General features: G+C 47.3%; 7 protein-coding genes across 7 annotated transcripts; 4 read left to right on the top strand and 3 right to left on the bottom strand.

Moving 5' to 3' along the window:
* Positions 1-658: 658 nt before the first annotated feature.
* EDB93DRAFT_1074956 (uncharacterized protein) lies at positions 659-1,311 on the bottom strand (the record flags this gene model as incomplete). Its single annotated transcript, XM_041445130.1, is given in 3 exon segments — positions 659-907; positions 925-1,077; positions 1,126-1,311. The coding sequence occupies 3 exon segments, from the start codon at positions 1,309-1,311 to the stop codon at positions 659-661; spliced, it is 588 nt and encodes a 195-aa protein (XP_041313200.1).
* A 1,960-nt stretch (positions 1,312-3,271) lies between these two features.
* EDB93DRAFT_1075235 (serine palmitoyltransferase 2) lies at positions 3,272-5,334 on the top strand (the record flags this gene model as incomplete). The annotated part of the gene is made up of 3 exons (XM_041445151.1): positions 3,272-3,715; positions 3,783-4,463; positions 4,513-5,334. 3 exons carry the CDS (start codon positions 3,272-3,274, stop codon positions 5,332-5,334), a joined length of 1,947 nt encoding a protein of 648 aa, XP_041313199.1.
* A 1,984-nt stretch (positions 5,335-7,318) lies between these two features.
* On the bottom strand, positions 7,319-8,351 carry EDB93DRAFT_1099819 (uncharacterized protein; the record flags this gene model as incomplete). Its single annotated transcript, XM_041446947.1, has 4 exons — positions 7,319-7,623; positions 7,735-7,944; positions 7,998-8,191; positions 8,263-8,351. The coding sequence occupies 4 exons, from the start codon at positions 8,349-8,351 to the stop codon at positions 7,319-7,321; spliced, it is 798 nt and encodes a 265-aa protein (XP_041313198.1).
* Positions 8,352-8,928: 577 nt separating this feature from the next.
* On the top strand, positions 8,929-12,087 carry EDB93DRAFT_1245255 (uncharacterized protein; the record flags this gene model as incomplete). The annotated part of the gene is made up of 10 exons (XM_041452296.1): positions 8,929-9,154; positions 9,227-9,466; positions 9,524-9,848; positions 9,902-10,161; positions 10,216-10,243; positions 10,288-10,880; positions 10,933-11,109; positions 11,166-11,341; positions 11,396-11,741; positions 11,789-12,087. The coding sequence occupies 10 exons, from the start codon at positions 8,929-8,931 to the stop codon at positions 12,085-12,087; spliced, it is 2,670 nt and encodes an 889-aa protein (XP_041313197.1).
* Positions 12,088-14,538: 2,451 nt separating this feature from the next.
* EDB93DRAFT_289770 (uncharacterized protein) lies at positions 14,539-15,937 on the top strand. Its single transcript, XM_041455985.1, has 4 exons — positions 14,539-14,672; positions 14,727-14,812; positions 14,860-15,808; positions 15,858-15,937. The coding sequence occupies exons 3-4, from the start codon at positions 14,873-14,875 to the stop codon at positions 15,879-15,881; spliced, it is 960 nt and encodes a 319-aa protein (XP_041313196.1). The 5' UTR covers positions 14,539-14,672; positions 14,727-14,812; positions 14,860-14,872; the 3' UTR covers positions 15,882-15,937.
* Positions 15,938-16,062: 125 nt separating this feature from the next.
* EDB93DRAFT_289761 (uncharacterized protein) lies at positions 16,063-17,460 on the top strand. Its single transcript, XM_041455984.1, has 3 exons — positions 16,063-16,333; positions 16,394-17,282; positions 17,347-17,460. The coding sequence occupies exons 1-2, from the start codon at positions 16,191-16,193 to the stop codon at positions 17,202-17,204; spliced, it is 954 nt and encodes a 317-aa protein (XP_041313195.1). The 5' UTR covers positions 16,063-16,190; the 3' UTR covers positions 17,205-17,282; positions 17,347-17,460.
* A 585-nt stretch (positions 17,461-18,045) lies between these two features.
* On the bottom strand, positions 18,046-20,157 carry EDB93DRAFT_1237576 (general amidase; the record flags this gene model as incomplete). Its single annotated transcript, XM_041451433.1, has 9 exons — positions 18,046-18,167; positions 18,228-18,370; positions 18,426-18,727; positions 18,783-18,829; positions 18,877-19,250; positions 19,304-19,446; positions 19,503-19,615; positions 19,679-19,838; positions 19,894-20,157. The coding sequence occupies 9 exons, from the start codon at positions 20,155-20,157 to the stop codon at positions 18,046-18,048; spliced, it is 1,668 nt and encodes a 555-aa protein (XP_041313194.1).
* Positions 20,158-20,692: the final 535 nt, after the last annotated feature.

The raw sequence follows: 20,692 nt of genomic DNA, 5'->3' as shown, positions 1-20,692 counted from the left end.
AGCGACCTGATGTAGGACTCTCGCTTGGAAGAGCTCCCTAGTCTACACATCGCACTTAGTACAAGTAAAGCGTCACCTTCTGTCCCGCGGTCTCTCTTTGCGTCGACCTCCAAGTAATCGATGAGCCAATCGAATAATCAACTCTTCATCGTCCGGACGTAAAAGTTGATAGCTCGGCCTGTGGACAACCATTGTTCTAAGAGCGGTGCGTGTATCGGTCCGATGGGCTTCAGTTTAGCGTCTTCTTTTGGTGAATTCTTGAGCCGATCGTAGGCAGCCCGTCCAGCCATGAATGCATCGCGAATGAAACGATTTCGGGTTGATCTAAATTTATCATCATTGCGAGAAAACTCCAAAAGTTTCTTCTTGATCTCCGAGTTCACCGACAGAGTGCAAAGATGGGCCATGGCTTTGCCATACTTTACATATACATATAGCTCTTTCCTGTCACGACACGCCAAAAAAATATCACGTAAACGTGCGAAGGCTGCTGAAGCATCAAGATTCGAGCACCATTGCACGAAAGGTACCATCGCAGCTGCGGTCTCAACAATTTCCGGGTTCGTCGATGTCTCTAGTATCCAGCGAATGGCAGACGATTTGGTAAACATGTTAGAAGTAGATGTGAATTTGTCTTGAAGAATTTTTTGGCAGATGGCTACCAGTAGCTCCGAGATTGGTGTCTGGAAAGGACTGTCCGGGCGCAAGGCCGACACGAAGATAGTGCCGACATAGAACAGAATGCCGAAAGCTGTAGTGCAGATGACTTCGTTTGTCTCTCTATGCCGCGCTCTTCGAGCGTCACTCGTCCTCGAGCTGTCTTGTAAGAGTTCAGCCATTGTTTTCCCAAAACAGCTCCAAACGCGGCCAAGACGCTGAATGCGAGGCAAGCGTTTGCGTCCAGATCCTAGATGAGCCAAATACCGTCGATGAGGAAAGAGTGTTGACGTTAGGTAATGAATTTGGTCCGTCAACATTTAATTGGATTAGATACAAGAGGAGGACATTGGTAGTGTCTCCTGGATCAGGTTGCATCCCGACGATGAAGGTGGAATTAACGGCTGAGAACAGACCAGCCTAATACGCCTGTGAGAGTTACATCGAGAGACGTAGAAAGAGACGCACGAAAGTCAGAATAATGGCTATATCGTCATTGGCCCGCTCGAGGAAGTCGTCGTCATACTCAGTCGAGACTTTCTTGTACGTCGCTCGAAACTTTGAATTGTCATCTTTTCCGCGTTCTTCTGCGATAGCTGATCCTTTGAGGACATCGAGAACGTGCCCCAGCGTGTCTGACCTTTGAGAAGACATAGTCAGACTTGAAGTGCAGCGTGCTGATGAGTTGACATTCACATCTTATTACGGCTTCCTTCGATGGACACTGCGGCAGATTTCTCGTTCGCGTTATTCAGCTTGACCTCTTTGTCCGAGGTCTGCCCCAGAATGCTTGACCTTTAAGACAATAGAGTCAGTCAATTATATACTGATACCATGCCTAATCCCGATCGTTCGACATTCACATATTCTTATGAAGGTCGGCCTTGATCGACACAGCGAGTTCCTTAGTTATTGCACTCGCATTGATCACATTGCTGTTGACATAAGTATTATGGATAGCTCAGTCTGATTTTCCACTCACTCGTTGGTCGAGAGCCCGGTATCAACCAGTGCGAGGCTGGATCGTGTGGAAGTGTTGTGCATGCCTCCTGCTGTAGTAGACATAGAGGTGGAAAGAGGGAGGAAAGAATGGAGGAAGTAGACAGTTCTGACGTTACTGCCAAAAGTCCTTACACTGTTTGCGAGTGAACCTTCTATACACATGGATTCAAAGAACCATGTGGCGGCTCCGATCCCGCAGAATGCCATAGGGTGGCTCAAACTTGAAGTAGTGTGCTTCAACTTGAAATGATAATGGTGCATTATTGTCTTCTGAGTCCTTCATATCAAATAAGACTGTGAGGTTGACCGTGACTGCCAGGCTTCTCGATCTCAACAACGAATTTCCATGTCAAGTGATACATAGGTGGGATACGGCATACGCGGCATTACAAAGAGTGATATGGAGCGTATCAACCGTAAGTACATTCAGGTAAGACGTGGCAGTAGCTTATCTAATACACAACTTTGGCGTAACGAGAGGCTCCCTATCAAAGTTGTACAATTGTCTTGCGTGATTTATCATAAATTTTGCCATCTTCAAGCTCTCCTCATCACGAGGCCTGACCCCATGCCACCTGCAACTTCTACACTGCTGGAGTCAATCTGGCATTGTTTTTGCAACTAACTGGTCCACAACGCAAAGAATTATCACGAAGTCCCACTTAGGCCGCAGTGGGTGACCATTGCGGTCGAAAAATGCTAGGATATGACAAGGTATTGCCCTGGGTCTATCATGACTATGAGTAACGACCATTCTGGATAAGTGTTACGTGTAATTCACATTGCCATCTCATTGAAATTGCAAACAGCCATAACAAAGTTTACCTTGGGCAATAGCTGGCCACTGAATCGGATGCGCAACTTCTCACAAAGGTATATCTATCAAACATCATAGTTATAAGGCATTGCGAGACTAATATACATTCATCAAAGTTAGGTCCGTATTGATCATTCGATGGCATGATGTTTTGCATTTTGTCTTCGGATATAATCTGGTAGACTTTTGGTCTGAACTTGCCAAAATTTATATCTACAAGTTCTTAATTTCCCAATGATATATACATCCCATCCCATGGTAACAATGTGGCTGTTGAGTTGTCCTGACACTCATCGAACCATTTTTGCCATTGGATCGCCATATTGTTGTCGCTCTTTTCGTTGGGATGTTACTGAGGACCCATGAGAACCCCTTTGGAACCCAGGTCGGCTGAGGCCCAAACTTGTCCGGACACATTTCTGTCCGGATGCCGTCCTGGGTTCACATGAGGGGTGAATTTTGTCCGGACTCTGACCAAGGTTACCAACATATAGTAGTCGACTTGCTCATTCAAACTTCAAAGCATCCAATGGAAGCTGTAAAAAGCAAGATTCGAATTCTCGCGTTCAACATTATCAGCTGTGTCGTTCCACTACACTACTCGACCATATCTTACACCCATCAAACAATAGCCCATGTCCGGACTTCGGCCTGGCATACCACCGCCCCCTCTGCAGATGTCCGGACTTTCATCTAGGTTGACACCCAAATTTGACGCTTTGTGTCCGGACTGTATCCCCATCCCCTTCTCCGTCCATCCTCAAGGAGAAAGAATCACGCAGCCAGTTGTCATCGATGACGAAGGCAATGCCATATCTTTCTGCTGTTCAACAAGCGCTGGCAGATTTTTGCGCTCGCACCCACAACGATCCTCACATGGCATCAACCCCCACACCTTCCTTTTCCTCCTTTGTTAGTACGACTTCATCCAAAGACACCGCCCTCAATGAAGATGAAGATGATAACTGTCTCGTGAACCCCCATACGCCGCCCGCATCCGAGCAGCTCTTCACTACCCATCACACAGAGTTTGGTTACTGTGCGAATGAGACCTATCGTTATGTCTCTAAGCATGACTACACTAAGCCATTCCAGGATCACGCCATTGAGAAGCCCCCGTTCTATATTTACTTCACTACCTACATAAGCCTCCTCATTCTCTACCTGTTGGGTCATTTGCGCGACTTCTTTGGAAAGCATTTTGTCAAGTCTAATTTCACCTACCTTATGCCCCATAATGTATGTGGCATCTTCTGTCCTCCTCAACCTTGTTTGTTGCATCAAATTCATTTTGTTCCATATGCAGGGTTACGCGCCGTTAAAATCGGATTTTGATATTTTCCTTCGACGGGTCAAGCATCGCATAGATGACTGTTATAGCCAACCTATCACAGGTGTCCCTGGCCGCACTGTTCTTCTCCTCGACCGTTACTCCCCTGATTACAATTATACCCAGATCTGCACCGGTGGCATGACACGCGCATTGAACATCTCATCCTACAACTACCTTGCCTTTTCGCAAGGCCGCGGCAGCTGGGCAGATGCAGTCACGGAGAGTGTCCGCCGATACGGCATCTCCAGCTGCGGTACACGTCTTGACAGTGGGAGCAACGATCTTCATGCGTCCGCAGAAGCCCTTATTGCACATTTTTTGGGTACGGAAGACGCGTTGCTCTGTTCTATAGGCTTCGCCACCAACTCCACTTTCATCCCTGGACTCGTGGGGAAGGGGTCCCTCATCCTTTCCGACGAGCTGAATCACACTAGTATTCGCATCGGTGCACGACAGAGTGGCGCATATGTCCGGATGTTCAAGAACAATGATATGTCAAGCCTCGAGTCCCTCCTGCGTGAGATGATAAGTCAAGGCCAGCCCAAGACGCATCGTGCGTGGAAGAAAATTCTGGTCATTGTCGAGGGTTTGTACTCCATGGAGGGGACGCTTGTGAACCTCCCTAGGATTGTCGAGCTGAAGCAGAAGTACAAAGTATGTAATGCAATTGCTGTTGTGCTACGATTTTCAGCTTTCATTCAAGTTCTACCTCTACATTGATGAGGCGCACTCTATTGGTTCGCTCGGTTCTCGGGGACGGGGTGTGACGGACTACTTTGACATCCCTCCTGGTTCAATTGATGTTCTGATGGGCACGTTTAGCAAGGGTTTCGGTGCTGCTGGAGGATACATCTCAGGGCCAAAATCCCTGATCGATGCTCTTCGCCTGCGTAGTCATTCGGGTCCGTATGCGGAAGCCATAGCGCCATCCGTGATCGCACAGGTTGTTGTGTCAATGGCTAGCATTATAGGTATTACTCCTGCAGGACAACCCACCAAATCCACGCCTTTCCTCAGCCCTGATAACTCAATTGTCGCGCCGAAGGAAAGTGCAGAGGAGCTCCTAGGAATGGGGCCTGCAAGCATGCTGCCGATGTGGATGAAACTTTGTCCATCCCTCGCGGATGGGTCTGAAGCTCGCATGCGTATGCGCCGTCTTGCCTTCAACTGCCGCTATCTCCACGCGGGCCTCAAAAAACTTGGCTTCATCGTCTATGGACATCCCTCCAGCCCGATCGTTCCTCTGCTTATCTTTAACCCGGGAAAATTGCCCATGTTCGTGCGTATGATGCGTGCGCGCCCCATACCGATCGCTGTCGTTGTCATAGCGTATCCCGCCACTGCGCTTCATACGGGTCGTGCGCGGCTCTGTCCTAGCGCATCGCACACGAAGGAGGATATCGATACCGTGTTGCGGGCGTGCGACGAGGTGGGTGGCATTCTGGACATGAAATATAGCTCATGCGAGCGGTGGGGAATTGATGAAGTCTGTGAGCGCGCAGTGGAGCTTGTGCACTCTGTGTGAACGCCTGCACGACTGTGTCGTCAGGTGTCTGCCCGCCCTTTATCTATTTGTCGCTTCCTGCCAGCTAACATTCGAGCGGAGCATCTACAAATCATTGCGAATTTCGGTGAGATACCGCATTGACAACTACGTTGCCACGACGTTTGCTAGTACAACGATAAGATATAAATTTTCATATTTCATGACAGTACTCGCAGCTTTTTCAAAAACACACTTTTTTATTATTATTGGAAGCCATAATAGAAATGCGACCCCTTAGTGCAGCATGCTTGACAGTGTATCAGACACAGCAAGCAGTGCGGAGGTACTCACGGTCAGATGCTTGAGTTCGTAACCTCGACCTCGATATTGTCATCGATGGGACTAATCATATTACTCTTAGCAGTACAGAGAAAAAAATGTTGAAGATTAGCATACAGCAATCCTGGATTTAGTATTATTCCTCACCTCTCGGATCTCAACTGATGCCACCGAGAGGCTCCACAATAACATCCGTAAGCACAGAACCACCAGAGATATCTGCCTTGAGCTCGTTCATATTAGTGTTGGACTTGCTGGCATCAAAGGAACGAACAGCCGCGATGAGATGAATATCGGAAGTAAAAGGAAAGGTAAAGTGCCGATTGTTGAAAATGTTTGAGTCAGGCCCCGTTGAACGTTTTGCGATTTCTAACGAGAAGCTAGTTGTCTTGTGCACTAGAAAGATATCAGAACATGAACAGGTTGGGTTCAGGTCTCACTACTGATTGATTATTCGCCTTAAATTGGAGAACATTTTTGATAGCGAAGCAGGATGTGAATAGAAGAGAATGTGTAAACGCAATCCTGAGGAAATATGGTTGTAGGTCTAGAGAAAAGCAATAGCCGTTACAGCAAAAGGTGAGATACTGAAAGTTCAGTATCAGCCGCGATAGTATACATATGTACTGATTTTGTGTTCTAAGAGCGAGAAACGAGTGCGAGATCTACGCAAAAATCAACTTATGTAAGTTTTGAATTTGAATCACCGCTTTCTTACGACTAAGTAACAAGAAATTCGATTACTCGACGACTTCTTCAGCAGCCTCGAAGCGCGTCTCACAAACTCTATACATTTTAACATAAAATATCTATTCATATCTGCTCGATGCATCATTCTCGACTATAGAAAACCGTCTGCACTGATCCGTAATAGGTTGCTGGCGCCCACCCGCCCTCATGACTCTCGTTAGACTTTTCTTAGGTTCAGGACGATGTTTCGGGCCACCCTGCGTGTTTTTGCCCATGCTTGGTTCTGTAAGGCTGTTAGTGAGTCCGACGGGGATTGTCATACTAAAACGAGAGTAGAAGAGATCGTGCTTTTAAATGATAGAGTTTCGATGAGACGGAATGTACTTTGAACGAGAGGACTTTCTGATGGACTGAGTGCGTGAATCTAGCGGGAGAGCAAAAGACTGATTCTTGTCAATGTACATGGCGTATTTTAAGCTGTAAGGTAAAAGGGTCCTTGACGTTACGGAAAACGAGAGTTATGTGAGACGGAGAATGGTGGTGCTGAGCCTGCCAGGGTAGAGTAGCGGGAATGAGTGAGAGTAGAGTTATAGGTACCCTGTTATCACTCAAACGTTACTCGGCTCCATCAAACCCTGAGGAAACAAGGTACGGACATCCTCACATAATTCACAAGGAAAGGACCCCAGACTCTTACTATGATGTTCGCTTCAGCTTGTTTGTGACGGCATCACCCAGCCGTATATAACCTCAACGCATTCATTTCTTCACCCATCAACACATGCTTCTGTCTCCAGAACTTTTCCCTTCCCTTCCGCTGCTCATGTGTCCCTCTAAGCTCCTTTTTCTCTCTCGCTCTTGAAACCTTGCAAGTTTACTCGTTATTTGTGAAGTATGTTTAAGTTCTGTGACAGAACTCAAACAAACTTCGTACTTATAGACTACTTGAATATGTACATGGTCCTGTAATTTTGTAGCTGTCTGTGCCAATACACTATCTCTCTCTGCATCCTTCGATGATGTGCAACCTCAGTGCGGTTGGAATAAATACACATCTGCAACCATCACACTTCTCCAAAAGACAATTAGCATCAAACTCGTGAATACCCCCACCAGCTGCAAGCTTAAACAAGTGATCCTGCTCGTTCGGAGACAGGATAGGGCCTTCCTGGACCATGGGTAAGTCAGGAACATCTTCAGGAGGAACTACGAGAGCATCAGGCTCAACATGTTGCATTGGGTGTTGCACTGGGTGATGTGCATGGCCAAGCAACTGATCTCTCGCAGTGGGAAAGACAGCTGTAGACGAATTCATGTGAGTTAATGAAAGATGAACGAAAATGAAAAAAAAAACACCAGAATGACGACGCCTGTTATTATTAGTGCAAGCAGGAATGGCAGAGACTGTACGAGTCCATGTTTGTGAAGGATGAATGGACTGATGGGCACCGAGATAGTCCATAAAGTATGGCGCGATTTCTGAATGACGGAGAGGTGAATTCAGCCATCGAAGTTCAAACCTAGTTACGAGAGCGGCAGTGTTGGCGGCAGCTTGAAACACAGGCCAATCCTCATAGGTTGAAATATGGTGCGCAGTGTGACACGTCTCGTTGAGATTGACTGTGAACCGAGTAAGGTAGAGATAGAGGTCGTCAAAAAGTTCAAAGACTTACTTGAAAAACCGCACTTGTTATTGCGGAAATAACACACAGCTTTCGTGAATCCATTCATTGTCGATACAAAACGAACAGGAGTTGCGCGCTCCTCCACGGCACTGCAGAAGCACTCCCAAGAAGTGCGCCTACGTCGCAAAAATTGGGCAATGCCCACGGGTGTTACACGAGTTCTAGTTGTGCGGGAAACTGGACTGAAATGAACGAAATGTTAGCATGATATCTGGATAGGATAAATCAGACGCACTAAGCTATTTCGACGCACTGTTTCACATCGCGTGAGTAGATGACGAGCTCCGTGCTGCTTCGTTGGTAGCGACGGCAAAGCAGAAACATGGAATTAGAAGCTGGCATGGTAGATGGTTGAAAAATGAGATGACAAGCAGAAGTAAAACTCACGCACCTTTTATAATGTGCCCCAGCTGAAGCTGCTGGTCTCTTGGTCCACGTCCACAGCGAGGTCGCCCGTCCTGCTTTATTGCTTGTATATTGAAGTGAGAAGAGGCGGAAAATATAATTCAATGGTACTTTACCTTTTTTTCTCGTCTGACACTCTTCGCTTCGAATGGACATTTGTCAAGCGAGGACGTTGTCCAATCGAATGGCCATGGAATTCGATGGATGAACCTAGAATGATTTTTAGGCTGTTGCAGTAGTTTGGGGGAAACCTTGTTTGAAAATGGCCCCAGCTGATCGGTCTGTTTAAACTCATCAAAATGAATTTTCTGACAGCTTGAGGGTGTGCATAGAGTTGCCAAGTAAAAACGAGCCTGCTAAGTGCTCTGTGAGTGGTGGAGAGAATCGGAAAGTCGAACTGCATGACAAACAGTTTACACATCGACACCTAGAACAGAAGTTCCCCCTGAACAGTGAAGACACATAGAGTACGAGAGTGATATATACCTTCAACCATGCCACCAGATGTGCCCCAATGGATCTCTCAGAACATCAACGTCTTGCTGTCCAACGTGCCCAATCCATCCTTAGCGATGCTGGATTGTCAGCGTCTGATCTCGATTACTCACCAACTACTAGCACCCGATCCTTGACCCCTACAACTTCGAACACGTCTCCTGCTGCATCGTCCATCGCCCCGTTACCCAGCACTGAGCCCTCCCCAATTGTTCAAGCTTCCAACTACATTCCACCGCCGGCGCGTCAGTTCACTGCAGACGAAATCTCATGAAATGCTCACCGTGTCAACCGGCAGACGACTGTCGATGCCATAGTTGAACATCCTCTTGGGGCAATTGTGGAGTATCCTGAAACTGGATCAGTCATGGGACAAGCAGTCGCGCACATTTTCTCGATATCTGCGAACTACATTACTCACGAGTTTGACAATCCTAAAGCTTCATTCCAGTACTCGTTTGGTGACGGACATGGAGGCCGGAAGAACGTTCTCTGCCATTTGCTTCAAGATAGCACTGATGGCAAACCAGTTAAGTGCAACAGGATTTCGACGTCTTGTAAGTTTCGTCAATCTATGCATGAATCATGTCAGTGACGCTCAGTGATGTGCTTAGGTAAGGGCCTGAAGGCATGTTCCTCCAACACTGACGCATTCATCAATGCCACCCATTCATACACCCACCGGGCACACATCAGCGAACTTATCACTCCTACCAGAGCATTTTCTCCCACTGATGATTCAGCAGAACGGGAAGTTTTCACCAAGACATTTGCATTTGTCTGTGCACTTAAGGTACACGGCTGTAGTTTCCGTACCAGCACTGAGTTCACAGATTTCAACTTCGAGAATGACTTGGATGATTCAAACATCGACCCCAACGACTACGAACGTGCTCTTGTGACTCCTACCGCCGCATCCTCGCGCTCTCCGAATGTCTTGTTCGGGCAACCTTATTATGCGCACTGATAAATACAATCAACGATTCATCCAGTGAGTATATTGTCGCCATCATTCTAATATTTGCTAATCCAATCACCGTGGCTGTAGATGTGAACATCGTTCACGCACTGACCGGGCACATCTCATCCTTTGGAACCTTCAAGAATTCAATATCAACTATCTTCAAGCATTGCTCGCCCACGACATTCGCAGCAATTCTTATTCACGAAGAACGTGCGGAACATTGTGGTTATGGACCCCTGGTGCCTTGCAATTTTGTTGCTTCACCAGTCGAGCACAAGCAAACATGTGGTGGGTCATTTTTTTCAAACTCCCTGTCTCTCAGCTGATGTCGTGTTTGTGCAGCTCATTGGCACAGGAACTCAGCCAGCATGTTGGAACGTGGTCGTCTCCTTAAATGGGAGCACTGACTGCCAGTCAAAATTCGATATCTTTGTCCCTGTCAACCTTGTTGCTGTACCCCGCATCGCTATTGTGTGTCGCAACCCACACTCTCACCCGCCACCCTGCGCCAATCAAAACACCACCTCCGCTCGTTGATTTGTTCAGGTCGTTGCTAATGGATATGGATTGGGAGCTTGCCGATGCAACTCCTAGACGTATTCTATGCGACTCTGGATTCATGCGGGGGCTACGTACGGCTTTGGGTTGGACACAGGACCGCAGTCCAACTCTTGCCGACCTTCACCCATCTCTAGCGAATCTCGATCATGTGCATTGTCTCATGTATAAATTCCGTCGTGACAAGTATCCAATGGGGACCGGCTTTCGAGGTGCAAAACTGCTCGTCGACAAGGAGAACGAGCTGCCATGTCATGCGCGCTATGTTCGGTGCGCAGAAACACACACTCTCCCTGGTGGTGTTGATTTCCATCTCATTGTTTGTATGAGTCCCTTGATGTCGCGCCATCTACTGCTCGCACGCCGTGTGTCAATTGACACGTCATTCAAGCGCTTGCACGGCTGGCAAGAATTTGAGATTGAAGCTTGGGACAACAACCACATGCGATGTAAGTTTATGTTCATGTCACTTGAATTCATCAATACTGATACTAAGTATAGCTCTTACGGGTGCACGAGCATTCATAAATTCACAATCTGCACAGGCACACTTGGTTCTTTTTCGCCGAATCTTTTCAATCGCCAGTGAGGACACAGGAACACCGGTATCTTTCAAACACATCCATGGTAGTGGCTACGAGTCAGTAGTGGCAGACGCTCATATGGGTCAGGGTCTCGGTACGTATTTTTTCCTTTCCTTGGCTTACAAGCAAGGCTGACGTGTTTCACGGTAGGACTTGGACTGTTTTGCTCAGAGCTTAGCAAAAACATCAAGACTCCATGCATTTACGAACCGCATCGCAAGTTATGCGATCTGACTCCCTACGATCACCTTCGCCGGTTCTACCGTTTGTGCATCGTCCATTTCAAGAGGAACTTGCGGCCGCTTCAATCACAGGTGTCGAAGGAGGTATATAATGCCATGCTGAGTCTATCTTCATCAGATGCACATCCCAATTTTCAGAGGACGCTCAGTGTCATCAGAGGTGGCGGCCGAAAAGCTGAAGCATGGCTTAAGGACAAACTTCAGACTAACAAGTTCGCATTTCCCGCGCTATACCGTCCTGCAAGCTTCATACCTGAAGATATTTGGCGTGCATGCCCAACCACCACAAACGGCAATGAGCAGGCCCACCGCAACATCAACCGTGATGGGGTGCACTTAACACTTCTTGGAGGTATCATGAGAGGCCGAGCCTTTGACGACCGAGCGGCACAGAGCATCGACGTTCATGCATCGTTGGGCATCGGCACTCGTGATCGTGATGCTACTCATGCCTACCGAGCCTCAAGAAGCATCACTCGTCAAGGTAATCTTCGTCTACGTCATTTACCCATTGTTTTGACAGCATCTTAGCCCTTTCACAGCGCCATCGTGTCACTCAACATCCGCATGATGACGCTATGCATGTGCTGTCACAGCAACCAGCACCCAGAAGAATCCTACCCTTCACACCAGTACCATCCTACTCGCTTTTCAATGCTCTTCGACCAGATGTCAAAGGTGTTCTGGAGCTGTGTCCATGGAGGCAACATTCTGCACGCAATAATTGTCCCCGACGACGATCAGCCTATTCTAACAGCTATGTTAGTGACCTCGAGTACGCCCTCACACCTGGAGCTGGTATCATTGATTATTTCCCTCCCCTGTCTTGATGATGGCGCTAACCTATACACTTTCATACGCTATTTACCAGGACTATCTATACCTTTCATATGCTATTTACCAGGACTATCTATACCCTGACACTTTGATACTCTTTGCTTCAAAATAACCAAAGTAAACTCCATTAATGCTGTCAAGTCTTTCTAGATAATCCGCTCAAGCTTGTTCATACCGACTCCATTCTTCCATCGCTCCCTAGTATCTCACTCCACGGACGTAATACTCAGCTCCCTTCTCCCATATAGCCCGGATTTGATGTCAACAAGGTGTCTATTTTCTCAACTACTAGTCTGCTACTAATCTTAGTGTACACCTACCAACCCTCCAGGTCAACCAGGAAACTTCTCGCAGCTACTACCAGGGCAGCAGAGGCCCAGCGGCCCTCCAAGACCAAATGGCGCTGCACCTCCATTCCAATCCCCAACGATGTCTCGCTCTCCCAAGACCAAATGGTGCTGCGCCTCCATTCCAATCCCCAACGATGTCTCACTCTCCCCATATTACAGGAGGCAACCCTGGCTCCGGACCACCATAAAACCCATACCCGCTGTGCAGGTCTCACTATAGACGATTCCAGGGGAGCGCTGATGTAGAATAGAACTGGGAGTCAGGGACAACACCGTTACGAGGATAATGGAGGGATGTGGGCAGAAGGGAAGCAGATGGGTGAAGGAATGCATTGAGGGTTATAAACAGCTGGGTGATGCCATCACAAGTAGACTGAACCGAACATCATAGATCGGTCTGGGGTCCTTTCCTTGTGAATTATGTGAGGGATGTCCGTACCTTGTTTCCTCAGGGTTTGATGGAGCCGAGTAACGTTTGAGTGATAACAGGGTACCGGAAACCCGTGAGAGTACGACAGCTTTTGAATGGAGGTGGTATTAGGTAGCTCGCCGTGCACAGGAATGACGAGAACCGTTGGGTATTTGACTGCTTTTGGGGCGAAGGAATGAAACTAAAAAGGAGTGACGAGAAATAGTTTGGTGATAAGTCCAGGGTGTAGTATGAATGAGGGTGAAAGAGTGAGCTGGTCGTTGAGAGTAACGAGAGAGTAAGGGTAAGGAAAAGGAATGTGTCCGCGCGACTCGGATGCGAAGCGTGATGCTTCTTCGCATCAGTGAGTCACGCGGATAGTGGGCGCTAAGTCCGTTATTTGATTTGAAGTCTTGGTCGGGGCGTAGAGGACATAGTATCCTTACAGTTCTCAATCGCTAAGCAAGTGTGGCTCAAACCTTGAACTATCTTCGCTGCTAGAAGTACCTTGCAAAAAACCCTTGATTCTCACATGGTTTGCAGATCAGAACTTTATGCTGTTCGTTTTGCTCGGGTCTGGTGGGAGCGAATATGACGAAGTTTAGTGAGATTTTTTGTTTTGGAAGTCAAAGATGTCATCGTTCCGGTGTGTGTTTTGCTCTAGATCACGAACTAATTTGGTTATTTTCAATAGGTTGAGGTGATAGTGGATTTCTGACTGTCATCGTGAATAATACGGTGTCATAGCAAAACAACATCGTCGTATCCATCAGCAGGAGTGAAGCACTCAGCTACCCCACTCGATCCGTGCTGAATTTGAATACCTGGGGAACCAGCAAGCCAGGTATTTCTATTTGCATACCTGTCGCAACCTCTCCCTTTTTTCATTCATGGATTTTTGATAGTAATATCAGTCGTAGCATTATCCATTGTTGGCAGAACCCGCTACCCTTCTCGTTGATTTTCTGCTTCCCGTCGACTGAATTTGTCACTATGAACGCATGCTTTCGGTGCGTGAGTCTTGACTATAACGATCTACCTGAATTGCATGAGGTCCAGAACCCTGTAATCTATGGTCTCCGACAAGCCTCGGGACATTATTGAGCTGGAAGACCTGCATCAACTTCAACTTCACAAACCCACGCATCTCTGCTGGCTATGTTGATGATTTTTTGCCTCCAGGTTTAGGATTCAAAAACTTCCTTCTACCACAGGAGTCGGAAGAATGTGCGACATGTTGACACCGTCCTCTCTCGACCACTTCTTATGTTTAAACAGACATTTTTCTCCTGGCAAGACTCTGTTGAGGTATCTGGAAATTATTTATAGTGCTATCCTTCGTTTCAATCAACAATTTCACAGTTCGGGCGCTGCAAGTCTCAGGGGACTTTGAGTTGCCCTCATTGAAATCTGGGGCTCACTGAGTCACGTATGTACAAGTCATTACGTGACTATAACGTCTCGATCGCTACCTCGTGTCCACCCTGATACTAAATGAATTTAGTCTAACATGTGGACGAATGTTCTTGCATGTAAGTCGTCCATTGAACCTTAAATCTACTAGTAAAGTTCATGAGGTGTTGACGAAAGGCAGAAATAATCGTGCTAGATGCTCATACTACGGAGAGGGATTAAGCTATAGCCTCCCATATCAACACGAAAGTGGCTGTTGCGCTTATAGACACTGGTCGGAATGATTCCTTGCCACAGCCCCAGTTTCAATATCACGACATGGCTTATCTTTCTGCGTGTCTCCTTCGCTTTGCAGATACCCAGGTTGATATAAACAAAAGGGCCACGAGGTTGATGAAGACACCATGTATGTACTAATGAATGCTGAATGCAGTGGTCTGCGCCCTAACAGGCACGCAAGCACATGGGCCAGTTCGATTCTCTTAACTTTCTCAGAGCCTCTGCATCATCCTACAAACACACCCCACAAATCTCAAGTTTCAACTGGTGAGTTCAGCTTACTAGCTACGATCGGCCATATTCACGACACCCAGATCATAATCGCCAATGGAATTGCCAACTTGTGCTTCAGCCCCGTTCGATCACGCTAAAGCAGACGTTATCTTACGATCAGCTGATGGCGTAGAGTTTCGAGTTTTCACGCTCTTCCTCTCCCTTGCCTCTCCGTTCTTCGAAACATTGTTTGGCCTCCCTCAGGCTCCTGACGGGGCTTCCGATCAAGAGATGAAGGATGGCTTAGCAGTCATTGCCATGTCTGAGGACAGCAAAACTCTAGATACATTTCTCAGGTTTTGCTATCCATCGACGCTGGCGGAAGATCCTTCTCTTGACAATCTCACAGAGATTCTCTCTGTACTCGCAGCTGCGAGGAAGTATTCACTAGACCTGATCGAGAGAAAAGTATGTCAGGCTCTAGCGAATCCCAAGGTTCTTGAGACAGACCCCCTTCGCTCCTTCGCCATTGCGAGGAACGCACGGCTCAAGCATGAAACCGTCACCGCTGCCAGATACAACTTACGGCAACCTTTAATCCCTGTGTTATTTGCGGAGATCAACCTGATCACCGCATCCGACCTTCTTGCTCTAGTAACATACCACAAAAAATGCATCATCTCCGTACAAGGCCTTATGAAGGATCTCAAATGGATGACGGATCATTATGGCAATAGAAATGGCTGCAATTGGCTGTCGAGTGGTGCCTACAATGACTACAGTGGGGAATACTGCAACTGCGGACAGGGTACCGACAACAGATTTTTTCCTTGGGGCTCAAATCCAGTTGCGTGGTGGACAACATATATGCAGGAGGTATATGAGCTATTACAGGATAGCCCGTCTGGGAATACTGTGAAGACGGCAGCGGACAGGACAATCCAAAAGGTCAGAGGTGCAAACTGTAGTGTTTGCTCTGGCCGGGTGAAAGAAAACATGACGGAGTTCAGCGACTTGCTTGCTCTAAAAATCGATGAGGCTATTGCTCCGGTATGTACCTTGCTATACAATACGGACAAACTCTGAGAGCTTCCAACAGATCGAGCTGGAGATGGACTTCTGATCGCAACTATTCCCATCCGTAAGGCAATATATAATACTATAGTAAAACACTTATTTAACGTCATCTGGCAGATCATGTTTGCGCCAGTACTGCCCCAGTGTCCAATAATCGTGACTCGGCCAGATCTAGCAGTTGAACGTTGAACTTGAATATCAAGAGGGGATGTTTCTTAGGGGTTGCTCAAGGAAAGGACCGCGTGTAGTAGTGTAGAAATGTCTTAGGAATTACGAATATCCCTGTCCTCCATGGTTCGCCGATAGCCTCCAGTGGTAACCTTTTTTTTTAGATTCTAGTACGACAAATGCATATATGCGTGAATATAGTGATTCAATATATATATATGACGTACGCTCAATACACTGTGGGCAATATCTTCATCGAGTTTCTTCCACACCGCCCTTTTGTTGTTCTTCCAGAATCTATCAATCATTGTGTTCTCTCTACAGTCAAATGTGAGTCTGATTTGTCGCCCAGGAAGATATTGTCAGCTTGACCATACTGTTCATACAAAGGAAACCCCTCATGGCAACCCCGCCATTTCTGCATGCCAAAGCAGATATCATCCTTCGATCGTCCGATGGGATTGATTTTCGTGTGATCACACTCTTCCTGAATCTCGCCTCGTCGTCTTTTGACTCTATCATCGAGCAAGCGGCACAGTCAAACCAGGTCGAAGGTGATCTGCCCATTGTGCCCGTGGAAGAAAACCACAGAGTCCTCGACATCTGGCTCAGATTCTGCTACCCTTCTACTCTTGCAGAGGATCCTCCTCTACATGAGATTGAAGATATTATACCTGTCCTTGAAGTAGCCAGGAAATATTCTCTGCAAACGCTCGAGCACAAAGCTCGTCAAGCGCTTAGAAGCCGCATGGAGAAAGAGCCTTTGAGATGCTTTGCGATTGCAATGAGTGCTCAGCTCAATGTTGAAGCCACGCTCGCTGCAGAATATACTCTCCGTCAATCTCTCATTCCTACGAGCGTTCCAGAAATTGACCTCATCACAGCCAAGGAGTTGCTCGCACTACTCACCTATCATCAGAGGTGCGGGATATCGGTGCAATCCTTGGGGCTGGATCTATCCTGGATCACCAACAGTTACCTCATTTCGAATGCAACAGGATACCAGTGGATCGTTCAAAACGGCTCCTGTAACTGCGAGTCCGGCAGTCGATTCTTGCTCGATGGTCAACGACCATTGAAATGGTGGAGTGATTATATGGAAAAAAGTCTGGCATCTTTATACGACAAACCATCTGGCCACACGGTCCTTGAGGGGGTCGGCGACGCAGTACGGGGCGTTCGAGCTATTGGTTGCTCGTAGTGCTGCTCTAATATCCTGGTGAATATGACGGGATTTGCCGAATTTTTTAGCAGGATGGTTGACATATTGACGGCAGAGGTGATTTGATGGTTTTGTTCCTTTGCTAGCAGTGCATCAGGCTCATGATATCGCATTTGAAAAGGTTGATCTGGACGTGGATTTACTTAAACCCTTTACTCCGGCCCGAGTTGCCCTATCAACGAAGGCTCGGATTTTCATGGGGGCGAGTGGTCTCGACGCTGAGCCTTCCGTTGCGGGCCCGGCTGGGCCATCAAGGCAGAATCCGAATTCAAAGGGCGGGAAGAAGAAGAAGAAGAAGTAAAGGAGCTCTCAAAACTACATAGACTGTATGGGTTGGCATGCAAGTTGTCGTGTAGTTCTGAGTAGTAGTCTAACACCAGTACATAAGCCTGAGGATTGAAGATGCTGATAGCACAGCGAATGACGTTTATGGTGAGCTAACAATACAGATGAAAGAAAACCTATTTATTGTTGTATCGCTACTGGAACAAGGTGGCAGCCCACGCATGCTTGCACTTGCTAACCAACCAACTCTGATAAGCCGGGTATTGAAAGTAGTACAACAAAAATCTCTGAAAGTGCCGAAACAACTGATTCTTTGTCCTAACCACTCAAATTTCCATCCCGAGCAAGATCCAACTTCAGACATTCATACAGCATACTTTCCCGAACCCCTGAAGTACTCACAAACATTTCACACTAGAAATTGTGTCAGGAGAGCTCAGGTTGTTCGATTGAGTGATGCTCATGCCAGACATATGCGTGCACTGGTATAAGGATATGCAAAGTATATCATATTGATGCAGAAATTCTGACGTGCTTATTTGGCCGCTGACAGCGCCGCATCGACAATTTCGGTCATTTTTATGACTGCCTCTTCCTCCAAAGTCCGACCCACGAGTTGCAAGCAAACAGGTGCGTTCTTGAATATCTCGGGGTCGTCTGAAATTTGGATCAATTATCCACCCATCAAAATCGCCGAGTGCTGGGTAAAGTGCTCACACATTTCGTGAATACCCCTATCAAAGTCGTCATAGAAAACACGACGAGGCTGCTTCGCGTCAAGAGTGGGGTCGACAGTGGTCACAGGGAAAGTCGTAGCAGGATAATCGAGCGCGTTCCAAACCGTGGTGTAGTTGGTGTACCTATGCACTGTTTCTCACTGATAGTTCCAGATACCGCAAAATCAAAGACACTGACCTGTTCTTCCCATGAGGAGTCGCTGTATATGATGAGGCTGGACAGATGATAGCGTCGACAGGCCGACCTGTACCAGTTTCTGATACCGTTGCTTCCCAATGATCCAGATATTCTTTCCGGAGATCTCTGCGCAGTTTTTGCACTTGCCAAAGCTGGTATGCGGTGATACCGATCTTCTTTGGACGGAAGGGCGCTGCCGCAGCATCTGAATTATCTAGTTCCATCGTCGCAATTACTGGTTCCCCTGTGACAGAGGTCGTAATCATGTAGTCTTCAACGGAAGCGGCGTTCCAGATGTTCCGCTGCACGATGCCGCTAGGTTAATTGGTAAAATGAATCAAAAACATAATTCCTTGCCGTAGTATCTCCAAGTAACCTGTGCTTGATAGGCTTCCAGTCAACAACTATCACTGAATGAGCATAATTCAGCAGAAGAGTTAACAAGAAAAACCTTTGTGGCCCGCCTTCTCGAGAGCCGCCTTAGTGATTTCCAGAGACCTCCTGATAGGCGGGTGGGGCACAACAACGCCATCATCCCACATGATCGCAAAGCACAAATTCTTGCCGGATCCATGGTCTGCGAGATTGTACTCGTCTTCATTCCATTTCTTCCTAACAGCAAGAGGATCTTGGAGCCATGGTTTGGCATTGACAATAGCTTTCATGAACGCTTTGACCCCGCCGATGCTATTTGTCATTGGACCGAACACGGAGTGAACCGAGTCTTGACCCTCGAGTGAGTTGAGGGCGCCACAGTACGGTACACGCCCGTATGACGGTCTCAGGCTGTACAAGCCACAGAACGAGGCAGGAATACGAATAGAACTGTCGAGAAAGCGTCAGAAGATTGCTACCCATAGTTCCAAATCCCTTCCTACCCTCCAATATCAGAACCTACCCCCAAAGGGCTTCCTTTAAGGGCAACCAATGCACCCTCTCCTCCTGATGAACCGCCCGGGGTCAGAGAGCGGTTGTATGGGTTAGTCGTCCGACCAAAGATATTATTGAAGGATTCTGGCCACTAGAGATAGTTCAACCGCCGAATAGTAGCCTGAATCACGTTGAGGGTGCGCTCACCATGACTGTCTGCGGAAGATTGGTGCGGACAAATGGCACAGCTCCGCACTCGATCAGAATGTCGACCAACACAGCGTTTTTCTCTGCGTATCGCCCAATCCACGAAATATAACCTAATACCAGCGATTTATAACTTATCAGATCTAGGGAATTATCGTTGATTGCTCATTACTTACCCATGGTAGTTTCTAGTCCCTTGATACATAATTGGTCCTTTAGAGAGATTGGTAGCCCGTGGAGGGGACCAACGACCTTCCCTGTCTGTTTAAGGTGGTCATCGAGCTCTGCTGCTCGGGCTAATGCACGATCAACAAATATTTCCGTCAGACAATTGACCTTATCGGCAGTTAAAACAATCTCGTGAAGCAAATGTCCTCGAAAATTGGCTCACTAGCTGCTGAGCGACAATAGCCCTCTTGTAAAATGCGGTGGTAACGTCTACAGCCGTCCATTCACCACACGCAAGTTTCTCCAACAAAACATCCACCGAAGTATTGGTGATCTCAATTTCTCGTGCAGTTAGAAGGCCACAGGTCTCCGGGAAACCAGTCACGTCCAGAGTAGAGTCTGGAGGAGGAGACACAAGCCACTCTTGTGGAATAGACTTGAGCTGTCTCTGCTTTTTCTCTGCAGCAAGTTCAGTCCAATGCGGCATGTCGTTCGAGAATGGAGGAGGAGGAGAACAATTTCAAGGCCTGGATTTTCAGGAGATAAGAGGGACAGAGTGATAAAAGGCTCTCCGCAGCTGATATTAATAACGTTGGAGATAAGACTTTCAAAGAATACCGATAATGATACCCGAGGAAGCCCCTCCACTTCCTTCGCTGGGGACTGTCGTGACGGTTCAGAGCGAGAGCCTACTGCCTCAGATACCAAGTGTCATCTTCAATATGCTCAAGCTGGCAAGAAATCCGCATAATACACCAAAGATGGAGATTGGGCTTGTGACAACTTACAATATACGATTGGATTCGGAATGCAGTTTAGCCAGTAGTGAAGCAGTCGGACAGGTTTCAGTTCGACCCAGGTTTCAGCAGCACTGGCACGGACAAAAAAGTTCATGATTGATATGCCGCTGTAGCTTGAGGTGAGGCAGCAAGAATAGAGATACGCGCCGGCCGAAATTCAATATGATAGACGTTTATTGAAATGGGACTGAGCGGAATGGCCCGGAATGATGGACTCTAGCT

Source organism: Suillus bovinus (genome assembly GCF_016758785.1).
Source record: "Suillus bovinus strain UH-Sbo-P2 chromosome Unknown EDB93scaffold_2, whole genome shotgun sequence".
NCBI lineage: Eukaryota > Fungi > Basidiomycota > Agaricomycetes > Boletales > Suillaceae > Suillus > Suillus bovinus.
The sequence above is the reverse complement of the archived record's forward strand: the minus strand, read 5'-3'. Positions and strand labels throughout refer to the sequence as shown.